The following is a 21,014-nucleotide window of genomic DNA, read 5'->3' on the forward strand; positions in this document are numbered from 1 at the left end:
GAAGAAGAAGAAGAAGAAGAAGAAGAAGAAGAAGACGACGACGAAGAAAAAAGAAGAGAAGGCAGGACACCCAAAATGGAGCCTCCATACTCCATATGCCAGGACTTTGTTATCCAGCCCTGGAGACCTCATCTCTGATCACACCAGAGCGGAACCTTCCCATTCTCAGGGCCATTTCCTTACCCAGAAACCTTTTCACAATGTTCTTGGCAGCAGCTGTTGGTCAACTGTGTTTTAAGGTTTTTGAGCAACTTTACAGAAAAAAAAAAAAAGGGAAGCTCCCCTCAACGTCTGGGTCTCCCTCTGGGTGGCCTCTCTCTGATACCTTACTCGTTTCCACGAGATTTCCTTGCCTCATTGACTTACATCACCTCCTTTTCCTGTCTGGGGCCAGGACCGTCCTCTGCAGGTCTCCAGCACTGCTTCCTTTGTCCCCAATTTCTCTGTCAGGGCCGCTGGCTTCACCATCCCACCACCACTGCTGCTGGCCCAGCCTGCAGCTTTAATTTCCCTGGACCTCATGTTTTTGTTCTTTGTGTGTTTTTGGAGGTGAGGTCTTGCTCTGTCACCCAGGCTGGAGTGCAGTGGTGCAATCACACCTCATTGCAGCCTCCACCTCCCAGAGGTGTGATCCACTCAAGTGATCCTCCTGCCTCAGCCTCTCGAGCAGCTGGGTGTGCACCACCAGGTGCAGCTACATTTTTTTTTTTTTTTTTTTTTTTTTTTTGAGATGGAGTCTAGCTCTGTCGCCCAGGCTGGAGTGCAGTGGCGCGATCTCGGCTCACTGCAAACTCCGCCTCCCAGGTTCACGCCATTCTCCTGCCTCAGCCTCCCGAGTAGCTGGGACTACAGGCACCTGCCATCTCGCCCGGCTAGTTTTTTGTATTTTTTAGTAGAGACGGGGTTTCACCGTGTAGATCAGGATGGTCTCGATCTCCTGACCTCGTGATCCACCCGTCTCGGCCTCCCAAAGTGCTGGGATTACAGGCTTGAGCCACCGCGCCCGGCCCAGCAGCTACATTTTTTGTAGAGGCAGGGGTCTTGCTATATTGCCCAGGCTGGTCTCATACTCCCAGCTTTAGATGATCCTTTCACCTCAGCCTCCCAGAGTGCTGATATTACCAGCATGAGCCACTGCTCCAGTCCTCTCATGTATTTTTATTAATTAATTAATTAATTAATTTAAATTAATTTACTTATTTTGAGATGCAGTCTTGCTGTATCACCCAGGCTGGAGTGCAGTGGCATGATCTCGGCCCACTGCAATCTTCACCCCCCTGGGTTCAAGTGATTCTCCTGCCTCAGCCTCCCGAATAGCTGGGATTACAGGCGTGTGCCACCATGCCCAGCTAATTTATTTTTAGTAGCGACGAGGTTTCACCATGTTGGCCAGGCTGGTCTCGAACTCCTGACCTCAGGTGATCTCAGGTAAGATCACGTGGGTCACATGACCACTGGAAAGGGGGCCCTTCCCTGCCTGGCAGCTGAGGCAGAGAGAAAGAGAGGAGGGAGAGAGAGACGGCTTACGCCATTATTTCTGCATATCAGAGACCTTTAGTACTTTCACTAATTTGCTACTGTTATTTAAAAGGCAGAGCCAGGTGTACAGGATGGTTGAACCATTAGATCCTGTGGCACAAATTGCTGAAGTGGGAATTGGGGTGGAGGTTGAATAGATTGGACTGCGAAAGCTCCCGTCTGGCCGCCGGGGGCTGGGAGTTGGGGAATGCCCCATTGTTTTCTTTTTGAGACGGAGTCTCGCTCTGTTGCCCGGGCTGGAGTGCAGTGGCCGGATCTCAGCTCACTGCAAGCTCCGCCTCCCGGGTTCACGCCATTCTCCTGCCTCAGCCTCCCGAGTAGCTGGGACTGCAGGCGCCCGCCACCTCGTCCGGCTAGTTTTTTGTATTTTTTAGTAGACACGGGGTTTCACAGTGTTAGCCAGGATGGTCTCGATCTCCTGACCTCGTGATCCGCCCGTCTTGACCTCCCAAAGTGCTGGGATTACAGGCTTGAGCCACCGCGCCCGGCCTGCCCCATTGTTTAGTTGGGGAATGCCCCATTGTTTATCATGCCCTCTTAAAAGGCCATGAAGGATTACCATCAATATCAAATCTTGAATGGCAGTGAGCAGCCCAGTGAATTCCCTTTCGGCATCGTGGACATAAAGTAGAAGGTGGGGCTTTTGGTTGCTGAAAAATTTGTTGTTGTTGTATAGAATAGCGACCTGTACACTGGGGGCAATCTCTTTTTATATGTCCTTTCTGGCTGCATATAAAGCATTGGCCAGAGAATTGCCCAGGCATTCGAATAGAGGCCGTAGCTTGTGCCATAATCGTTGCTGTATGCAGAGTTCCTCTCACCCCTTCACAGGCTTTAATGTAGGAGCTGAGTATATCACCACCCGGTGGAATTTTGCCTTTGACAGGGCAAATAGCCACCTGACAATCTGGATTTGCTTGTTCATAAGCTGTGAGTTCTACAATAAGTCGTTGGCCGTGGCTATCAGGGATAGCCTTTTCTGCCGCATCTTGGAGACGAGCAATAAAGTCTGGGTAGGGTTCGTGTTGTCCCTGTCTGACAGCAGTGAAACATGGGCAGAGTTTACCATCATCTTGAATCTTTTCCAAGTGTCTAAGCAACATTTTCGCAGTTGTTTAATAACCTCATCATTTAGTATAGTTTGGTATCGAATTGCAGTCCACTGACCCATTCCCAGTAACTGGTCAGCCGTAACGTTCACAGGCGGATTGGAGCCCTGATTAAGACGAATGCGTTCCTGGACAGCATCAGCCCACCAAGTCCTGAATTATAAATATTGAGATTTAGACAAGACTGACTTTGCTAAAATTTCCCAGTCATAGGGCAGGGCACCAAACGTTTATCCTCTGTCAGGGCTTTTTATGTGGAACGGACAAAAGGATAGTTGGTGCCATATTGTTTTACTGATTCCTTGAAATCTTTGAGGAATTTAAAAGAAAAACTTTCCCAAGTAGCAGGGCGTATCTGAACCTGACCTGGATGTATGGGGTCGGATTGAACTACCGCCCAAACAGCTGGAATGCCAGGTACTGGCTGTGTCCCAGCGGCAGGCAATTGTGGAGCCTGATTATTTCCCCCAGCAGCCTGATTGTCGGGCTGAGGGGCATGGTTATCAGCCTCTTGATCTTGAAGAGCTGCGGGGTCAGCTGTCTGCTGAGCAGGATCAACAACGGGCTGTGAGTGATTTTGTGCTGCTGAGGTGGTGGGTACTGGAGGTTGTAAAATTATAGGAAATTGCCGGGCTTTGGGGTCCCCGTATTCCCTTGCCTGAGCTATAGCCCTCATAAGTGGAGTGTCATTTTCAGGGATGTATGTAACTTGTTGCCTATGAGTGGCAATGGTAGTGTCGGTAACAGTAGTAGCGACCGAACCAGGAGCAGAAAAAAGGTGGGAATTTTGAATAGAGGGAGAGTTGAGAACCTGAAAGCCGGGATGAGACCAGCTTACCTGCTGAGCAGGTCTTTTATGGGCCTGAAAGCCAGGCTGCCACGACAACTGTGGACCAGGCTTCAAGGGAGCCTGTGACTCTAGCAGCCGAGTCTGAGAAGTAAGAAAGGAACCCGGCCGTGGAGGGATAGGATTGAAAGTCTCGTTACCGGGCCGAGAATGGAAAGCCTCCTCTCCAGACTGGTCAGATATCAGAGCCTCTGTATTGGGCTGCATGGAAACATAATTTACAGCCTCATTTTTGGGCTGCCTGATCTCATCCGCTGTCTCCATAGCGGCAGCATTGAGAGGGTGAGGAGAGGCAGGAGGGTCTGGCCACAATGGCTGTTGATATGTTTCAGCTGAGTTTTGCTGGTTGCTCATTCAGGTCAGTTAAAAGAGCATCATAAAGCAACAACGGGGTTGCGGTAGCCTCTGGCATAGATGGCGGTGGCGGTGGCATGTCAGACTGGAAGTCTGCCTGTGAAATTATGGTTTCAATTTGTGTAGTATCCTCAGGGGAAAGAGGACTGAGCACTTCCTCAACTTCAATCAGTCTCCATTTGGTCCACCTGAGTCTGTAAGGAATCTAAGAGTGAACCGAAGTGCAGATTGACCAAACGGTGGGTGGAACAAAATGTCCCCCTTCATGGGCAATTTTGAATTGTTGGCCAATCTTGTCCCAATCTTTAAGTTCCAAAGTTCCCTCAGTCGGAAACCAAGAGCAAAGAAGATCTACAACCTCAAATAATTCAATTAACTTTTCAGTAGAAATTTTAACCCCTCCTTCCTTAAGAAGAGTTTTTATAAAATTTAAATAAGCCGAGTACTTCGTATTCCGGGCAACAAGAGTGAAACTCCATCTCAAAAACAAACAAAAAACAACAACAACAAAAATTGATGGCTGCTAACAACTTTCTTTTCTTTTCTTTTTCATTTATGAGCCAGGGTCTCACTCTATTGCCCAGGCTGGAGTGCAGTGCCGAGATCATAACTCAGTGCAGCCTCAACCTCCTGGATTCAAGTAATCCTCCCACCTCAGCCTCCCAAGTAGCTGGGACTACAAGCAATTGCTGCCACATCTGGTTAATTATTTTATTTTATTTTACTCTATTTATTGAGACAAAGTCTTACTCTGTTGCCCAGGCTGGAATGCAATGGCATGATCTCAGCTCACTGCAACCTCTGCCTCCTGGGTTCAAGTGATTCTCCTGCCTCAGCTTCCTGAGTAGCTGGGATTACAGGTGCCCGCCACCACACCTGGTTAATTTTTGTATTTTTAGTAGAGACGGAGTTTCACCATGTTGACCAGGCTGGTCTTGAACTCCTGACCTCAAGTGATCTGCCCATCTCAGCCACCCAAAGTGCTGGGATTGCAGGTATGAGCCACCGTGACCGGCCTTTATTTTATTTTTAGTAGAGACAGGGTTTTGCTATGTTGCCCAGGCTGGTCTCAAACTCCTGGGCCTAAGTAATCCTCCTGCCTTGGCCTCCCAAAGTGCTGGGAACTACAGGCGTGAGCCACTGGTCCTGGCTCCTGCTAACATCTTTATGTGGGCAGTTACTGGAGACCCGGGACGTTCCCCAAACCCATCTATCAGTTGTAGTAACAGGACATTATGGACCACCTGATGGGATGTACCAGGAAGTATCTGGCCCCACCAGCACGTTATTATTCTGGCTACAACTGACCCTTATTCCAATAGAGCATGTGGCTTTAACCCATTTATAGGGTAAACATCGGGGCAGGGATGGGGAGAGAGGAAGGAACCTGCCAAATCTAGAATGAGAATCATTCCTCAGTACCAGAAAAGAACCAGAAAGAAAGCACCCTAAGTAGGAATACCACAAGGAAGTAAAGCAGGGGCCTCTCTGAGCTGGGGAAGGGAAGGAGGAAGGAGTACAATAGCTTGCAAGGCACAGCATTGCAGGTGATGGGAACAGCAGGTGCAAAGGTTCTGGGGGCTGGGACAGCGTGGTGTATTTGAGAACAGCAGCCAGGTCCACCATGAGGTGGGAAATGGACTTGGGGGAAGGATCTCATAGGATAATTTTTTTTTTTTTTTTTTTTTTTGAGACAGGGTTTCACTCTTGTTGCCCAGGCTGCAGTGCAGTGGCATGATGGCTCACTGCAACCTCCACCTTCCGGTTTCAAGCCATTCTCCTGCCTCAGCCTCCCGAGTAGCTGGGATTACAGTCGCCTGCCACCACTCCCGGCTAATTTTTGTATGTTTGGTAGAGACGGGGTTTCACCATGTTGGCTAGACTGGTCTTTTTTTTTTTTTTTTTTTTTTTTTTTTTTGAGACGGAGTCTCACTCTGTCTCTCAGGCTGGAGTGCAGTGGACGGATCTCAGCTCACTGCAATTCTGCCTCCCGGGTTCATGCCATTCTCCTGCCTCAGCCTCCCAGTAGCTGGGACTATAGGCGCCCGCCTCCGCACCCAGCTAGTTTTTTGTATTTTTTAGTAGAAACGGGGTTTCGCCGTGCTAGCCAGGATGGTCTCGATCTCCTGACCTTGTGATCCGCCCTTCTCGGCCTCCCAAAGTGCTTGGATTACAGGCTTGAGCCACCGTGCCTGGCCGGCTAGACTGGTCTTGAACTCCTGACCTCATGATCCGCCCGCCTTGGCCTCCCAAAGTGCTGGGATTACAGGGATGAGCCACCGCGCCCGGTCCCCAACCGTTTTTTTGTTTTGTTTTGTTTTGTTTTTGTTTTTGTTTTTAAACACAAGGTCTCCTTTGTCACCCAGACTGGAGTGCAGAGGCACGATCATAGCTCACTGCAGCCTCAGACTCCTGGGCTCCGGCGATCCTCACAGGAGGGTTTTGAGGATCTGCATAAGGCGTGCAGAGGGAACTTGATTTCGTGCTGGTTAGGACCTGATATCCTCAGCTGCTACCGCCCACAGGGGTACATAAATATTTGTAGACTCAATATTTGCCTTTAGTGTGAAGACATTGCATCATTTGGGTGTAAGTAAGGAGCAGAGGCAGAGGAGGTTTAAGCAACAGACTTTTGTCTCCGCTGAGAACCACGAAATAACCCCTGACCCACTTCCCCCGTCGTCTCTAATTAGGGTCACCTCATCTCCAGTTACAGACACGGAAGATCAAAGAAACCGGGAAATTGCGCCGCTGCGCCCCCTGGCGCTCGCAGCGCGTGCTTACACAAGCCAGTCCCGGAGCGAAGCTGCGGCTTCCCGGGAAGTTGAGTTTAAATGTTTTCCTTTTTATTTTTTCTTAATCTAGAAAAGATCATTTATTGTGTCAAGTAACTACCCAGTTAGGCATGGATAAATTTTTATTTTTTATTAAAATGAGTACTGGCCGGGCGCGGTGGCTCATGCCTGTAATCCCAACATTTTGGGAGGCCAAAGCAGGTGGATCACGAGGTCAGGAAATCGACACCATTCTGGCCAACATGGTGAAACCCCGTCTCTACTAAAAACACAAAAATTAGCTGGGCGTGGTGGCGCGCGCCTGTAGTTCCAGCTGCTCAGGAGGCTGAGGCAGGAGAATCACTTGAACCCAGGAGGCGCAGGTTGCAGTGAGCCAAGATTGTGCCACCGCACTCCAGCCTGGCGACAGAGGGAGACTCTGTCTCAAAAATAAAATATAAAAAGAGTATTGTAGACATTGGCTGGGCGCAGTGGCTCACGCCTGTAATTCCAGCACTTTGGGAGGCCGAGGCAGAGGATCACTTGAGCCCAGGAGTTTGAGACCAGCCTTGTCAACAGGGCAAAACCCCATCTCTACTAAAAGTATAAAAATTAGCTGGGCATGGTGTCGCACGCCTGTGATCCAAGCTTTTGGGGAGGCTGAGGCAGGAGAATCACTTGAACCCAAGAGGCAGAGGTTACAGTAAGTAGAGATCGCACCACTGCACTCCAGCCTGGGCGACAGAGTGAGACTGTCTCAAAAATACATATATTTAGGATTTCACTTTTGTTGCCCACGCTGGCCTCAAACTCCTGGCCTCAAGCAATCCTCCCACCTCACCCTCCCAGAGTGCTGGGATTGCAGGCTTGAGCCGCTGTGCCCGACCTTGAGCTTAAGTTTTAAACATTAAAACCACGTCCCTCCCACTGCCTGCACCTCCTGTAACTTAAAATGTGTCCCTGCTGAGACCTTGCAAAGGCATATCCAGGGCGGGCAGACCCCAGGGGTCCACAGGCGACCCACTTTCTTCCCCACACCTCATCCCCTTCACAACTCTGCTCATCCATCTCCCTGCCCTGGTGGGAGATTCGGATAAATCCTAATCGTGGAACTGCTGAATCAGAGGGGGCTGCATTTTCCTCAGTCCCCACCTGCAAATTGTGTGTGCAGTTTTTCTGGGACGAGTGTCCTTAGATTTCCCTGAATTCTCAAAAGGATCTGTGACCTCAAAATCAGGAGAGACGCCGGGCGCGGTGGCTCACGCCTGTCATCCCAGTACTTTGAGAGGCCAAGGTGGGCAGATTGCGTGGGCCCAGGAGACCAGCCTGGGCAGCATAACCAGACCCGGTGTCTACAAAAAATTAAAAGATTAACTGGGCTTGTTGACACGCACTCATGGCCCCAGCTATTCAGGAAGCTGAGGTGGGAGGATTGCTTGAGCCCAGGCAGTGAGAGAGGCTCTACCTCTGAAGAGGCTGCTTCCCCACCCACTGCCCCCTCCCCAGGCACCCACTCCAGCAGCGAGTATTTCACGGCTGACATGAGACGTGGGTCCCTACCTGCCCCAACTCAGACCCTGTCTATGATGTCGTATGGCCTCAGCAGGGACAAAAATCCTCACCATGACCTGTGTGGCTCCACGTGGTTCTCAGATTGGGTTGCAGGTCAGTACCCTCCCCTTCAGCTCCTCAGGGCCCTCTGGCATTCTCTGGCCTTGGCTTCTGCTCTGCCCTCCCCTCCCTTCCCTTCGCCCTCTTCATTTTCATTCTCTATGCAAATGCTGCCTCCTCTAGGAAGCCTTCCAAGATTGCCCCCAGACTGGGAGGATTAGATGTGATATGGGCTCCCACAGCCCCTTTTGCCTCAGATTACTCACATGGCTGGCTGTATATCTGTGCCCCAGAAAGGTTTCTTTTCCTTTCTTTTCTTTTTTTTTTTTTTTTTTTTTTTTTTGATAGGGTCTCACTTTGCCACCCAGGCTGGGGTGGAGTGGCATGGAGTGGAACTCATGGCAGTCTCAACCTCCTGGGCTCAGGCAATCCTTCCACCTGAGCGTCCTGAGCAGCTGGGACTACAGGCAGGCGCATGCCACCAGGTGCTTGACTAATTTTTCTTATTTTTTGTAGAGATGGGGTCTTGCTGTGTTGCCCAGGCTGGTCTTAAACTCCTAGCCTCAAGCGATCTCCCACCTCAGCCTCCTGAGTAAATTGGACCCCAGGTGCAAGACACCATGCCCAGCTAATTTTAAAAATGTTTTTGTAGAGACAGGATCTTGTTATGCTGCCCAGGCTAGTCTCGAACTCCTGGGCCCCAGTGATCCTCCCACCTGGGCCTCCCAAAGCATTGGGATGACAGGTGTTTAAGCTACTTCACCTGGCCTCTCCTGCTCTATTGGCGCTGTGAGATTCACACCTCACTTGAGTGCTATGGGCTGAACTGTGTCCTCTCCAAAAATGTCTATGCTAAAGTCCTGCCCCACAACTGCCTCAGAAAGTGACTATAATTGGAGATAGGATCTTTAAAGAAATAAGTAAAAACGAGGTCATATGCGTGGGCTGTAATCCAACATGATCAATTTCCTTGTAAGAAGAGCAGATTAGGACACAGACATGCACGGGGGTGGGGGGAGGAGACTGTGTGAGCACACCGGGAAAAGACAGCTGTCTACAAGGAAAGGAGAGGAACCTCATAAGCAGTCACCCCTGTGGACATCTTCATCTTGGACTTCCAGTCTCTAGAAACATAAGACTATAAATTTGTTTGTTTGTTTGTTTTGAGACAGAGTCTTGCTCTGTTGCACAGGCTGGAGTGCGGAGGCACAATCTCGGCTCTCTACAACCTCCACCTCCTGAATTCAAGCGATTCTCCTGCCTCAGCCTCCCAAGTAGCTGGGACCACAGGCGTGTACCACCACACCTGGCTAATTTTTTGTATTTCTAGTAGAGACAAGGTTTCACCATGTTGGCCAGGCTGGTCTCGAACTCCTGACCTTAGGTGATCCACCCACCTTGGCCTCCCAAAGTGCTGGCATTATAGTTTTGTTTGAAATGGAGGTCTCGCTCTGTCACCCAAGGCTGGAGTGCACTGGCATGACCTTGGCTCACTGCAACCTCTGCCTCCCAGGCTCAAATGATCCTCCCATCTCAGCCTCCTGAGCAGCTGAGACCACAGTGCACACCACCACACTTAACTAATTCTATTTTTTTTTTTTTTTTGTAGACAGGATCTCACTATGTTGTCCAGGCTAGTCTTGAACTCCTGGCCTCAAGCGATCTACCTGCCGTGGCCTCCCAAAGTGTGACTACGGGCATGAGCCATGGCGCCTGGCAATTTCTGTTAAGTCACCTAGTCTGTGGTACCTTGTTATGACGCACTAGCAAACAGATATACCCACTGAAGGTCCTGATAAGTCCTGCAGTCAGGAGCCTCTGTGAACCCCATGGGGCTGGGAGGAGAAAGCAGAGTTTGTTGTGTGCCTCACATGAATACACCAGAAGCTGAACACAACTTCTGGCATCGTGTGCCTACAGGACCCCTTGGAACAGTTCTAGGGGGGTTGGAGTTCCAGGGTCCATTCTGCTTAATAACAATATGAATGGAGCAGCCAAAATGGTTCCAGTGAAAATGAGGTAGCAGCAGCTGTCACGTTTGCATGCCACCAGCCTTCCCGCGCTATCTCTGTTCTCTCCTCTGCAAAGCAGCTGCTATTTTGGGCTCCCTGTTTTTAGATTGGGAACCCCATAAGTTGGCCAGGGCCTCACTGCTGGAAAATCTTAGAGCCGATATTCAAACGAGAGTTCTTTTTTTTTTTTTTTCTTTTTTTTTTTTTTTGAGATGGAGAGTCTCGCTTTGTCGCCCAGGCTGAAGTGCGGAGGCGTGATCCCAGCTCACTGCGGCCTCCACCTTGTGGGTTCAAGCGATTCTCCTGCCTCAGCCTCCCAAGTAGCTGGGACTACAGATGCACACCACCACATCTGGCTAGTTGTTTTGTATTTTTAGTAGAGATGGGTTTTCACCATGTTGGCGAGGCTAGTCTTGAAGTCCTGACCTTAAGTGATCCTCCCGCCTTGGCCTCCCAAAGTGCTGGGATTACAGGCGTGAGACACTGTGCCCTGCCAAAAGTCCAAGTTCTTAACCTCCACAAGGGCTTGAGATGCCCTAGGGGGCAGGGAGAGGCTAATTCGTCTTCTGAGAGGATAATGGGAGTTGGTGGGGCCTGGGGCACAGGCCTGGCTCAGCACAACTCCCAGGGTATCCCTTGGAAAGAAAATGAGGCGGGCGCTGGCTGGCAGAGAGACGGGAATAGTTTATTTCTCTGGAAAGGGAGGGGTAGGGGGCAGGTCCAGGGGTCAGGGCAGGGCAATGTCCTCCAGCTTCTGGTCCAGCGTCTTCAGGTCATCCAGGAAGCGGGTCGGGGTGAGGATGTGTGAAGAGCCTGTGCAGGAGCAGAGGTTTGGAGACGATGTTGGGGGACACTGCTTTCGTCTTTGACAGGCTCCCGCCAGGGTCCCAGCTGGTGTGGGGCTGGCCCTGTCCCTCGGCAAACCAGGTCCCTGACTCGGAGGACTCTGGAGTCTAGGAACCTAGAAGGTCCAAGTCCAGCCCCCAGGAAGCCAAGCCCTGGAGCCCCGGAGTCCCAGTCCTGGTGACTTACCAATGAGCACCTCCCACTTGCCCTCGGTGGCCCTGGTCACCTCATAGGCGGCCCTCATCTCCGACATGGCCACACCACCCATGACGTACACGATGAGCCGGGGGCCCGCCCGGGCCTCTACGCCGGCCTTGTTCTTGTGCCAGTGACCGAAGCGGGCACTGCAGGGCAGGGGCAGAAAGTCCAGGCGGGAGGCCCTCACCGCCGCCAGGCCGCCCGCTAACACAGACCCAGGCGTGGGTGGGGGCGGCCCCGGGGCCTCACCTGACGGCGGCCTGGGAGCTGGCCGTGGGGGCGGGGGCGGATACGAAGGGCCACATGTTCCTGTCCAGCCGGTCCTCCACGGCGTCCTGGTGGCCGAGACGGGGGTTAGGGGAGGAACCCCAGGCATGGGCCCGGGGTCAGGCGTGCCCCCCACAGGGTATTCAGGGGCTAAGATCCTGGCAGACAGGAACCAGCATCTCCACCAGCTGCCTCTGGGGACTCTAGGCCTCTAGGCCATTGGGGACCTGGAAATCTAGACCCATACTCACTGGGAACCCACGAATCTAATTCCGTAACTCCTTGGGGACCCAGAAGTCTAAACCCATAATTCCTTGGGTTCCAGTAGTCTGGGCCTCCAGGCCCTTGGGGACCATCAGTCAATACCCCCAGCCCTTTGGGGAGCCCAGAGTCTGGACTCTCAGCCCCTGGGAGCCCCAGAAGTCCAGATATTCAAGGTCCATGGGGATGAGGAGGCCCAGGTCTCTGGCCCCCAGGCAGGAGGAGGGGCCGGGGCTCTTGGAGGAACAAGGAGGAAGCAGGCTTAGCCGTCCGGGTCCATTACCATTGGATGGTGCTGCCCCGGGATCCTGGGAAAGGCCAGGACTGGGGCTCAGGGGGGGTCCTGGGGGGCAGGGGAACAGACTACAGAGATATAGAGGAGGCAGCCAGCAGGTAGGGAGGAAGTGAGGCTCCCCAGCACAGACCCTGCTGTAGCCCCAATTCCTCAGCTGCAGGCTTGGTGTGCCCCCCTCGGCAGAGCAGATCGGTGCCAAGGGAATGCCAGCAATGAGCATTTTCCCCTAAGCCCTGAGGCTTAGCGCCTCGGCAGGAGGGAGGCTGAGCTGCCAGCTGATGCGGAGGGCTGGCCCCCACCCTGACCTGCCCACCCAGTACCTCCATTACGTCCTTGATGACCGGGGTCCAGCGGGACAGCTGATAGGTGGGCTCCATGCGCTCTCTCGGCTCCAGCCGGCTGGAGGTCCCCGAGCCCTACAGGTCGGGCAGGGAGGGCCGCAGGAGGTTTGAGGGGAAGGAGGCTGGAGGTCTCCGAGCCCTACAGAGGGGCTGGGCCTGGTGTGGCTGGTGGGGTGGGGGATGGCAGGCGAAGATGGGGAAGTGGAACAGAGAGCGAGAGAGAGAAACAGTGAGCCAGAGAGAGAGAGAGCCAAAGGGAGAGCGAGCAAGCCAGAGAGAGAAAGAGAGACAGAGGCAGAGATAGTCAAAGAGATAAGAGGCAGTGAGACAAAGTATGAAGGTAAAGAGAGAGACGAGATGAAGCGGGAAACAGAGGAAGACGGGGACAGAAGGGGCACAGAGAAGGGAGGGGAACGAGACACAGAACAGAGAGAAAGGGGAAGGCAGAGAGAAAGGTAAGAGACAGAGAGATAGACACGGAGAAACAGTGCACAGCGAGATGGATGGGGGATGGGGGAGAGATGGGGACAGCGTGAGGGCACTGTGGAGGGGGACACACAGGGCCAGAGAGAGACAGGAGAGGTTCACCCCAGAGTAAAGCACACACATGGCTGTGTGCGGGTGCTAGATGGGTGCGGGGGACCCTCAGAGACCCCTGGGAACCCAGATAGACAGTGTGTTGTAGCCCCCACACTAGGAAGTAGACCCTACTCCCTGCCTCTAGCACTCAGACCACCCGCCCCCAACTGCACCACTGCCAGGACCAGCCTGGCAGCGCCCATTCTCTCCCCCTGCCTATTGTGTGAGCTGGGACTAGGGGAGGCCCCAGCATCCTCTGGGCCCCAGACCAGACCCGAAACACTGCTTTTGGCCTCCCAGCAACCACACCACGCCAGGAACCACACCATGCCTGTGCACCACCAGCCCTCTGCCTTGCAGGGCCCCGGCCGTGATCCACGCCCGCTCCTGGCGTACCCCGGAGTTGGTGACAGTGCCTCCCAGCTGCTCCAGGTTGCGGATGAGGCTGCTGTGTGCCTGTACATTGGCATGCTGGATCAGCTTGGCCAGGTTCTCCTCACTCACACCTGGGGGACGGGGATGGGCGGGGTGGAAGCGGCGGCCAGGTGGGCTCCCAGGTTTAGGGGAATTTGGGGTGGGCTGAGGTGCTCCCAGGACTCTGATGGGAGAATCTTGCAGTGGGGAGAGCCTCAGGACCCTGGGCTGGTGTGAGCAAGAGTGGGGAACCTGGAGGGGGTGGATCAGGGGCTCCTCCAGATGAGCTAAGGGAGCCCCACATCTATAGGAATCACAGATGTGAGGGTTTACGTGTCAGCAGGGAGCCCGCACCTCAGTGGAGGAATCCCCAAGCCAATGGAGGAGGGTTCTCGGGTCCAGAGGGGTAGCTGTGGGGCTTGGTGCGCCCGGTGAGTGGAAATGACCCAAGGAGAGCTGTGGGGTTCAGCAGTTCCCAGGATTGTGGGAGACCCTGGCAAATGGGGGCGTTCCGACTCCCCACAGCCCCCACCCACCATTGCGAAGGAGGATGTAGAGCAGCAGGACCCGGATCTTGTCGTAGGCAGGCACCGCTGCGTCCAGCAGCACCGGCACGATCAGCTTCATGGAGTCCTTGATCTTCTCCCCCTCCGCGTCGGAGCCCATGGCCAGGTCCTGCGGGCATGGGGTCAGCCGTCCACCGGCCACTATGTGTCAGGGAAGGGGATGGGAGAGGCAGGCCAGGGACGTCCCCAGGGGTAGGCAGGCCAGGGACATCCCCAGGATCCTTGACAAGAAGACGCTTGGGTCCTACCTCATCTCAGCACCAGGTCTCAAGGTCCCACCCCTGTCCAGGGACAGTCTCTCCACAGGTCCTGCTTTTCACCCAGGTCCCACCTTTCCAAGGCCCCGCCCACTTATGCACAGGCCACACCCCATCCTGAGACCATCTCTCCAAAGCTCCACCCCTCACCCAGGTCCTATCTCTCCAAGTTTCCACCCCTTATCCAGGTCCCAGCTCTCCAAGGTTCCACCCCTCACCCAGGTCCCACCTCTCCACGGCTCCACCCCTCACCCAGGTCCCACCTCTCCAAGGTTCCACCCCTCACCCAGGTCCCACTTCTCCAAGGCTCCGCCCTTCACCCAGGTCCCACCTCTCCAAGGCTCCGCCCCTCTCCCAGGTCCCACCTCTCCAAGGCTCCACCCCTCTCCCAGGTCCCACTTCTCCAAGGCTCCGCCCTTCACCCAGGGCCCACCTCTCCAAGGCTCCGCCCCCTCCTAGGTCCCACCTCTCCAAGGCTCCACCCCTCTCCCAGGTCCCACCTCTCCAAGGCTCTGCCCCTGTCCCAGGTCCCACCTCTCCAAGACTCTGCCTACCTCTCCAAGGTCCCACCCACCTATGTACAGGCCACACCCCTGTCCTGGGACCACCTGTCCAAGGCTCTGCCCCTCACCCAGGTCCCACCTCTCCAGGGCCCCATCCACCTAGGTACAGGCCACACCCTCATCCTAGGACCATTTGTCCACAAGACCCCCTCCTTTCCCACCAGGTCCCACCTCTCTCCAAGGCCCCTCCACCTCTCCACAAACCCTGCCCCTCTCCCAGACCCCCCCATTTCTACAGTTCAGCCCCTCCCCAATACACCGCCCTGGCAGGACCATCGCCCCTGACCCCCACAGGCCCCGCCCTACCTGCTCCACACTACACAGCTTCTCCACCGAGCCCTTGAAGTGCTTCATGCAATCATCTGCTAGATGCAGGTGCGTAGAATACTGCGGGGTGCAGGGTGGGAGTTAGGGGGTAACAAAGGCTGAGTCAAGGCAGAATGCAGACAGAGCATGGGGTTGAGGGGCCAAGGTGTCCCCACTCACTGCCCACCCAAGCGTACCTTATTCAGCTCCTTCTGGTACTGAGGCATCTTTTTCAGGATCTGTGACAGGTCTTTGATGTTGGCCTGGGGAAGTAGGGGGAACAGGGTAGGAAGTCGGGGGCGAGGCCAGGCGATGCCCACCTGGGCCTCACTCCAGGCTCGAAATCCAGGCTGTGACCCTGCCCCCATGGGGAGGGGCCTCCTTCCACCAGCGCCTTTGGTAACCTGGGTCTGCCCCTACCTTGTCCGTGGTCAGCCTCTTGCTCTCACAGAAGGTCCTCAGGAGCTCCGTGACCTTCCTGGCCATGAGGGTGGGCAGGGGTGAGATTGAAGGGAAAGGAGCCAGAGGTCATGTGTCCCTGCACCCGGCCACGGGTAAGCCCACTCAGGGGGCACAAGGGGAGGTGGGGTGAAATTGGAGGCCAATCTGGAGGCTCATGAGGGCCAAAGACCTGGCAGCAGCCAGGGATCCCAGGGCCGCTACCAGGCCCACAGTGGGGGAGGGGAAGGGGGATCCGGCTGCCATGTGCACGCACTTGGACACGTCGGCGATGTGCATGTGGCGAAGCTCCACCCACAAGTCATCGTCTTCGTCCAGCAGGACGGCCTTCTCCCGCGCCTCGCTCAGCCCGGTGGTCTCATATCTGGGGAGGAAGGAGGGAGCCTGGGGGTCAGGGGAGCTGAGGACTGGGGAACCAGGTCGGTGGCAAGGATGGGGGCGGCTTCCAAGTCTGCAGACCTGTATGTGTCCTGCTCTATGTCCAGCAGATCATAGGCCATGGCCTGGAACGTGAGCTCATGCAGTAGTGGGGACACGGGGTCCGCCGCCCGGTCCATGATCAGCAGCTGGGAGCGGGTTTTCTCTGGGCCCTGGGGTGGGGTTTAGGGCAGGAATGAGGCACTGACCCTGAGCTGCCTGGGGCTGCCCCTCACCTCCCAAGCACGCCCCCTTACCTCGCCCAGACTGGGAGTGTCTGCCTTGAAGGCGTTCAGCTTGGCCAGGACGGCGTGGGCCAGCTGGGCTGTGTCCTCTGGGCCCCTGGCGGGGAGGTCAGACATGGGGTCACCATCAGGGGATGGGGTCAAGGACGGGTTTGAAGGTGGGAGACAGGGACCAGGGTGAGGGCCGGGGCTGGGGTCACAAGAGAGGTTAAAGGTTAGGTGCTGCTTGTGGTTAAGGGGGAGGGGGCGGCATCGGGGTGGGGCTGGGTGGGGTTCCCACTTGCGGTAGCGGATGGCCGGGTACTCCTGCAGCGTGGCGCACAGCGTGGCAATCTGCTGGGCCAGCACCTCGAGCTGCCGCGCGCGTTCCCCTGCCCGGAAGGGGCAGTAGAGGTTGTAGGTGCTATGGGGGGCATCGAGGGAGAACACCTGGGCGAGGAGGGGGACAGAAGCACCAGGGTTGCCGCTGCAGGTGCACACCTGCCCCGCTTCCCACTGCCACCACCTGCACCTCCTGGGAGCCGTCCCTGGTCCCTGAAGCCTGCTTTGCCGACTTGGGGGCAGGCCCAGGTCAACCCTAAACCCATGCCTGGAGGAGGAGTCAGTGGATAAATACCGCAGTCCCTGTCCTTTAGGCTGGCTGGACAACCCCGCGGTGCGCCCCCTGCAGGGGCCCAGTGGGATAGAAATCAAGGCAAGAGCTCCTTGGACTCTGGGTGCCTCCCCTTTTTAAAATTTTACTTTATGTATCTGTTTTTGAGACAGGATCTCGCTCTGTCGCCCAGGCTGGAGGGCAGCGGTGAAATCATAGCTTACTGCAGCCTCGACCTCCCAGGCTCAAGCGACCCTCCCACCCCAGCCCCCTGAGTAGCTAGGACTACAGGTGCACGCCACCCCCCCGGGCTAATTTCTTTTTTTTTTTTTTTTTTTTTTTTAAGAGACGGGGTCTTGCTCTGTACCCAGGCTGATCTCCAGCTCGTGGCCCCAAGCGATCCTCCTGCCCTGGCCTCCCACAGTGCTGGGATTACAGGTGTGAGCCACTGCGCCCAGCCTCAGTGTCTGTTTCTGAGAGAATAGGGGACATTTGGTCACAAATCCCCACCCCCTGCCCAGGATGAGCCTGGGCCGTACCTGGGCCTCGTAGGGGAGGAAGGCAAGGTGAATCTCCTTCAACGTCTTCACCACCTTTGCCAGACGAGAGCGGCCCAGCTCACTGAACAGGGGCTCGGGGCAGGCTGGGGTGAGGCAGGAGTCGGGTATCAGGCCAGAGCAGCCCCCACACCTCCTCGCCCTACCTGCCAACACCCTGGGCTCTCCTCACTCACTGTCGGTGAAGAAGATATGGGCTGCTTTGTAGGTGAAGGTCGGGGTCCCCCGGAAGTCTGCGATCAGGGCCTGAACCGACTGGGGAAGGTGGGTCACTCTCTGGGCCTGAGCTTGCACACCCAGGCTCATTGTCTGCCCAGGCCTCCCAGCCACCTCCTAGCTGCCACCATATGCAAACATGGATGGACAGGGTCATGCATATGTGCACATGCACACTAGTGTCGCATCCACATGGGCGCACGTGCCCAAACACACATACACACACACGCACACACATACACAGACACATGCGCGCACACACATGCACACACAGACACATACACACATGCACATGCACACATGCACACAGACATACACGCACGCAGACACATGTGCGCACACACATGCACAAGACATACAGACACACATGCACATGCAGACACACATGCACACAGACACATATACACACGCACGCACACACATACACAAATACATACGCACACACATGCACAGACATACACACATGCACATGCAGACACATGCACACACACATGCATACACGTGCACACGCATACACAGATGCACACACACACGCACTCACACATGCACGCACACACATGCATGCACACATGCACACAGGCACACGTACACACACAAACACGCATACACACGCTCATTCATGTAGGCACCTTCTCCGTTGGGCTCAGCAAATAAATGGCCTCCAGGCTGGGAATGGGTTCTCGCCGTTTGTTGATATCTTCAACAACTAGTAGGAACAGAGGAAGGGACACAGGTGGGTGGCATCCAGGCAGGGTCACGTGGGGAGTCTCAGGTGTGGGGAGTTGGAGGCTTGGGGAGGGGGAGTGGATGCTTAGGAGGGACTGCAGGAGAAACATACCTAGGGGTCACCCAGCTAACAGTCACACGGCAGGGTTCTGCACACTTGGGGGCTGTGCAGCCAACTGGGTTCAGAACTGGGTTCCCCAATTTACAGACAGGGAAACTGAGGTTCTGAGAGGACAGGCTCCCTCAGCACCTGTCCCTCAATGGCAAAGTGACTGGGGCACCTCCTGGGGTCACCCATAGAAGGCTCTGCATTCTTGGGGCCTCACATCCAGAGTCCACCCTGGGAGTCCCACACAGGGCTCCACGCAGGGGCTGCACAGTTAGGAAGGGGCTGCAGCCAGGGAGTCCTGCAGGGGAGGTCTGCAATCCATGGGCTCCCGCGGTCAGCTTGCAACCTTTAGGAAATTGACTTGGTCACATGATCAAGGCTGTCCCTGCAGGGAGCTGCGTACTTGGGAGTTCTGGACGATTTGAGGGGATCCTACACTCAAGGGCTGAACCCTGGGAGCGGGGCACAGTCAGGGGTTCCCACACTCAGGTCCCATCTCACTGGGGACGCGTTCACTCACTGGTGATGCCCTCAGCCAGGATGTCTGACATTTTGCAGCAGGAAGACAAGATGCGCATGCTCGGGTGATCCATGATAAGCACCTGTCCAGATGGATGGACAGATGGACGGAGGAGCAGGCGGAAGAGGCCACAGCTGGCCCCAGGAGGGGCCAAGGCAGTGAGAGGGGCAGTTTCAAGGGCTGGCTGGGCGGGAGGACCCAGGACCCATTCACCCAACTCCACCCATGTGGACAGGCAGTTCTTGGGGGTCCCACATTCAGGGTCTTCCCCATGGGCTTGATGAGGGGCTGCCTCTGGGTACCCAGCCATCTGCCTTGCCCCTACCTTCCACTCCCCATCCTTCTTGACACTCCGAATAACTCCGCTCAGAATTTCTGCAGGGAAGGGAGGGGAGGGGTCAGAATGCTGGTTCTCTGGTCCCACCACTGCCGCAAGCCTTCTCAGCCTTGAGGCTGAACCCCCATCTTAATTCCCATTTACTCTTTCTAAGAGAGGAGGGTCTCACTCTGTCACCTAGGCAAAAGTGCAGTGGTGTGATTATAACGCACTGCAGCCTCCAACTCCTGGGTGCCAGCGATCCTCTCACCTCCGCCTCCCAAGTAGCTGGGACTACAGGTGTGTGTACCACCCACAGCTAATTTATTTTTATTTCGGTATAGATGGGGTCTCGCTATGTTGCCCACGCTGGTCTCAAACTTCTGGCCTCAAGCAATCCTCCTGCCTCGGCCTCCCAAAGTGCTGGGATTACAGGCGTGAGACACTACACAGGAACCATTTATTTTTACCCCCCAGTTCTGCGAGGTGGCTTCTGGGGACACCCCCAATTTACAGACAGGGAAACAGATTCTTAGGCAACATGCAACTCACCTAAGCATTCTGAGTGTTTAAGTGGCAGAGTGCCGGGGCAAAAGGTGCCACTCGATAAACATATTTTAGATGAATGAAAAGTGGAGAGCCAGGATCATCCACAGCTCTATCTGCTTCTAGAACCAGGCTCTCGGATTCCCCACGTGCTACCTCAAGTATTCCTGCTGTATGGGTTTCAGCCAGTCCCCCCACCCTGGTCTAAAATGTAGGACTCCTGGTTCCTAGCTCTGAGGCATGCCTAGCTGAGGCTAGCCCACCGACCTCTGGCCTCAGTTTCCTCATCTGTAAAATGGAATCACTGTTTTTCTAATCTCCCCCAATTAAAGGGTTTTGAGCTACAGACTGCCCTGCCTAGAGGAGAGAGTGGAGAGAAGTAACGGGGTGGCCCCGCCCAGCCACGTCCACTGTCATGTCCACTGTTATCAAGGAGGCCAGGGCGGAAGGAGCAGCTGAGGCCGGAACTCCCCGGGGTGGAGGAAGAGGCGCCCTCCACCCTTCCCCCAAGAACGGGGGCCGGTGAGGCCTGGATGTCTGGGTCCTCCAGCTGCAAGGCGCTCCTGGGAATGGGGCAAGGAGGAAGGCAACCCCTACACCGCCCCGTGGGGCCTGGACACGTCCCCTGAGCGCTCACAGCACCTGGGGTCGCTGACCAGAGCCCCAGGAGGTCCCAAGAGTCCAGCCCCTGAACTTTGCCCAGCTTAAGAGATCCTAGAGTGTGGGCATCCAGCTGTGCCCTCCTCCCCCGGTAGGCACCCTAAGAGGCCCGGGAGTCCGCGCCCCAGCCTACGCCACCCTCTACCCGTCCCCTTTGGGTCCCCGGAGTCCGGCCCCCCAATTTTGTTCTGCTCTGGTACCGGCGAGCAGGGGCGTCCAGCTGGGAACCCGTCCCCGCCCGCCCCCTCGAGGGTCAGGTGCTCGGACGCCCAGCCGGGCTCCCAACTCCTAGCCGCCACTAACGCAGGGTCCCAGAGCCCGTGCGCCCCTGACCCCCATCCCCCACGGGACGCCAGAGCCCGGTCCCAGAGAGACACTCACTTTCCCCCACCACCGCCTTCAGCCCCGAGGGCGCCATCTTCCCCGAGGGGCGCCGCCGCCGCTTCCGGGTGTGTCCCAAGGTGGGGGCGTGGCCCCACGCGTCACCCACGTGGACCCCGCCCCGCGGGCCC

At 55.5% G+C, this 21,014-nt stretch overlaps 2 protein-coding genes across 3 annotated transcripts in view; both read right to left on the reverse strand.

Annotated features, from left to right (window-relative positions):
* Positions 1 to 3,759, reverse strand: part of LOC111522653 (ubiquitin-40S ribosomal protein S27a-like) — a 14,059-nt gene extending 10,300 nt beyond the window's left edge. Inside the window, exons 1-2 of the mRNA XM_023186785.1 lie at positions 3,487 to 3,759; positions 3,043 to 3,173 (exon numbers count right to left, since the gene is read on the reverse strand). Coding sequence (XP_023042553.1) covers positions 3,043 to 3,173; positions 3,487 to 3,759 — 404 coding nt within the window. The remainder of the gene's footprint in view (positions 1 to 3,042; positions 3,174 to 3,486) is intronic.
* A 7,151-nt stretch (positions 3,760 to 10,910) lies between these two features.
* Positions 10,911 to 20,991, reverse strand: STXBP2 (syntaxin binding protein 2). 2 transcript variants are annotated; one of them, XM_023186721.1, is made up of 19 exons: positions 20,884 to 20,990; positions 19,306 to 19,355; positions 18,981 to 19,062; positions 18,255 to 18,331; positions 17,586 to 17,664; positions 17,392 to 17,495; positions 16,541 to 16,689; positions 16,273 to 16,357; positions 16,058 to 16,188; positions 15,855 to 15,962; positions 15,560 to 15,617; positions 15,337 to 15,402; positions 15,140 to 15,220; positions 13,984 to 14,122; positions 13,430 to 13,539; positions 12,434 to 12,529; positions 11,540 to 11,625; positions 11,279 to 11,436; positions 10,911 to 11,059 (listed from the first exon to the last, which is right to left on the reverse strand). In XM_023186721.1, the coding sequence occupies exons 1-19, from the start codon at positions 20,918 to 20,920 to the stop codon at positions 10,974 to 10,976; spliced, it is 1,782 nt and encodes a 593-aa protein (XP_023042489.1). In that variant the 5' UTR covers positions 20,921 to 20,990; the 3' UTR covers positions 10,911 to 10,973. The 2 variants fall into 2 exon arrangements, 1 of the variants encoding a protein (XP_023042489.1); XR_002725286.1 differs by having other exon boundaries at positions 10,946 to 11,059; positions 12,434 to 12,619; positions 20,884 to 20,991.
* Positions 20,992 to 21,014: the final 23 nt, after the last annotated feature.

Source organism: Piliocolobus tephrosceles, chromosome 21 (genome assembly GCF_002776525.5).
Source record: "Piliocolobus tephrosceles isolate RC106 chromosome 21, ASM277652v3, whole genome shotgun sequence".
Taxonomy (NCBI): Eukaryota; Metazoa; Chordata; class Mammalia; order Primates; family Cercopithecidae; genus Piliocolobus; species Piliocolobus tephrosceles.

Coding starts and splice junctions, on each gene's coding strand:
- STXBP2 (XM_023186721.1), bottom strand. CDS start 20,920: ATGGCGCCCTCGGGGCTGAAGGCGGTGGTGGGGGAAA. Junction 12,530..13,429: donor GCACTGTCACCAACTCCGGG/GTACGCCAGGAG, acceptor CCCGACCTGTAG/GGCTCGGGGACCTCCAGCCG. Junction 11,437..11,539: donor AGCTCCCAGGCCGCCGTCAG/GTGAGGCCCCGG, acceptor CCTGCCCTGCAG/TGCCCGCTTCGGTCACTGGC.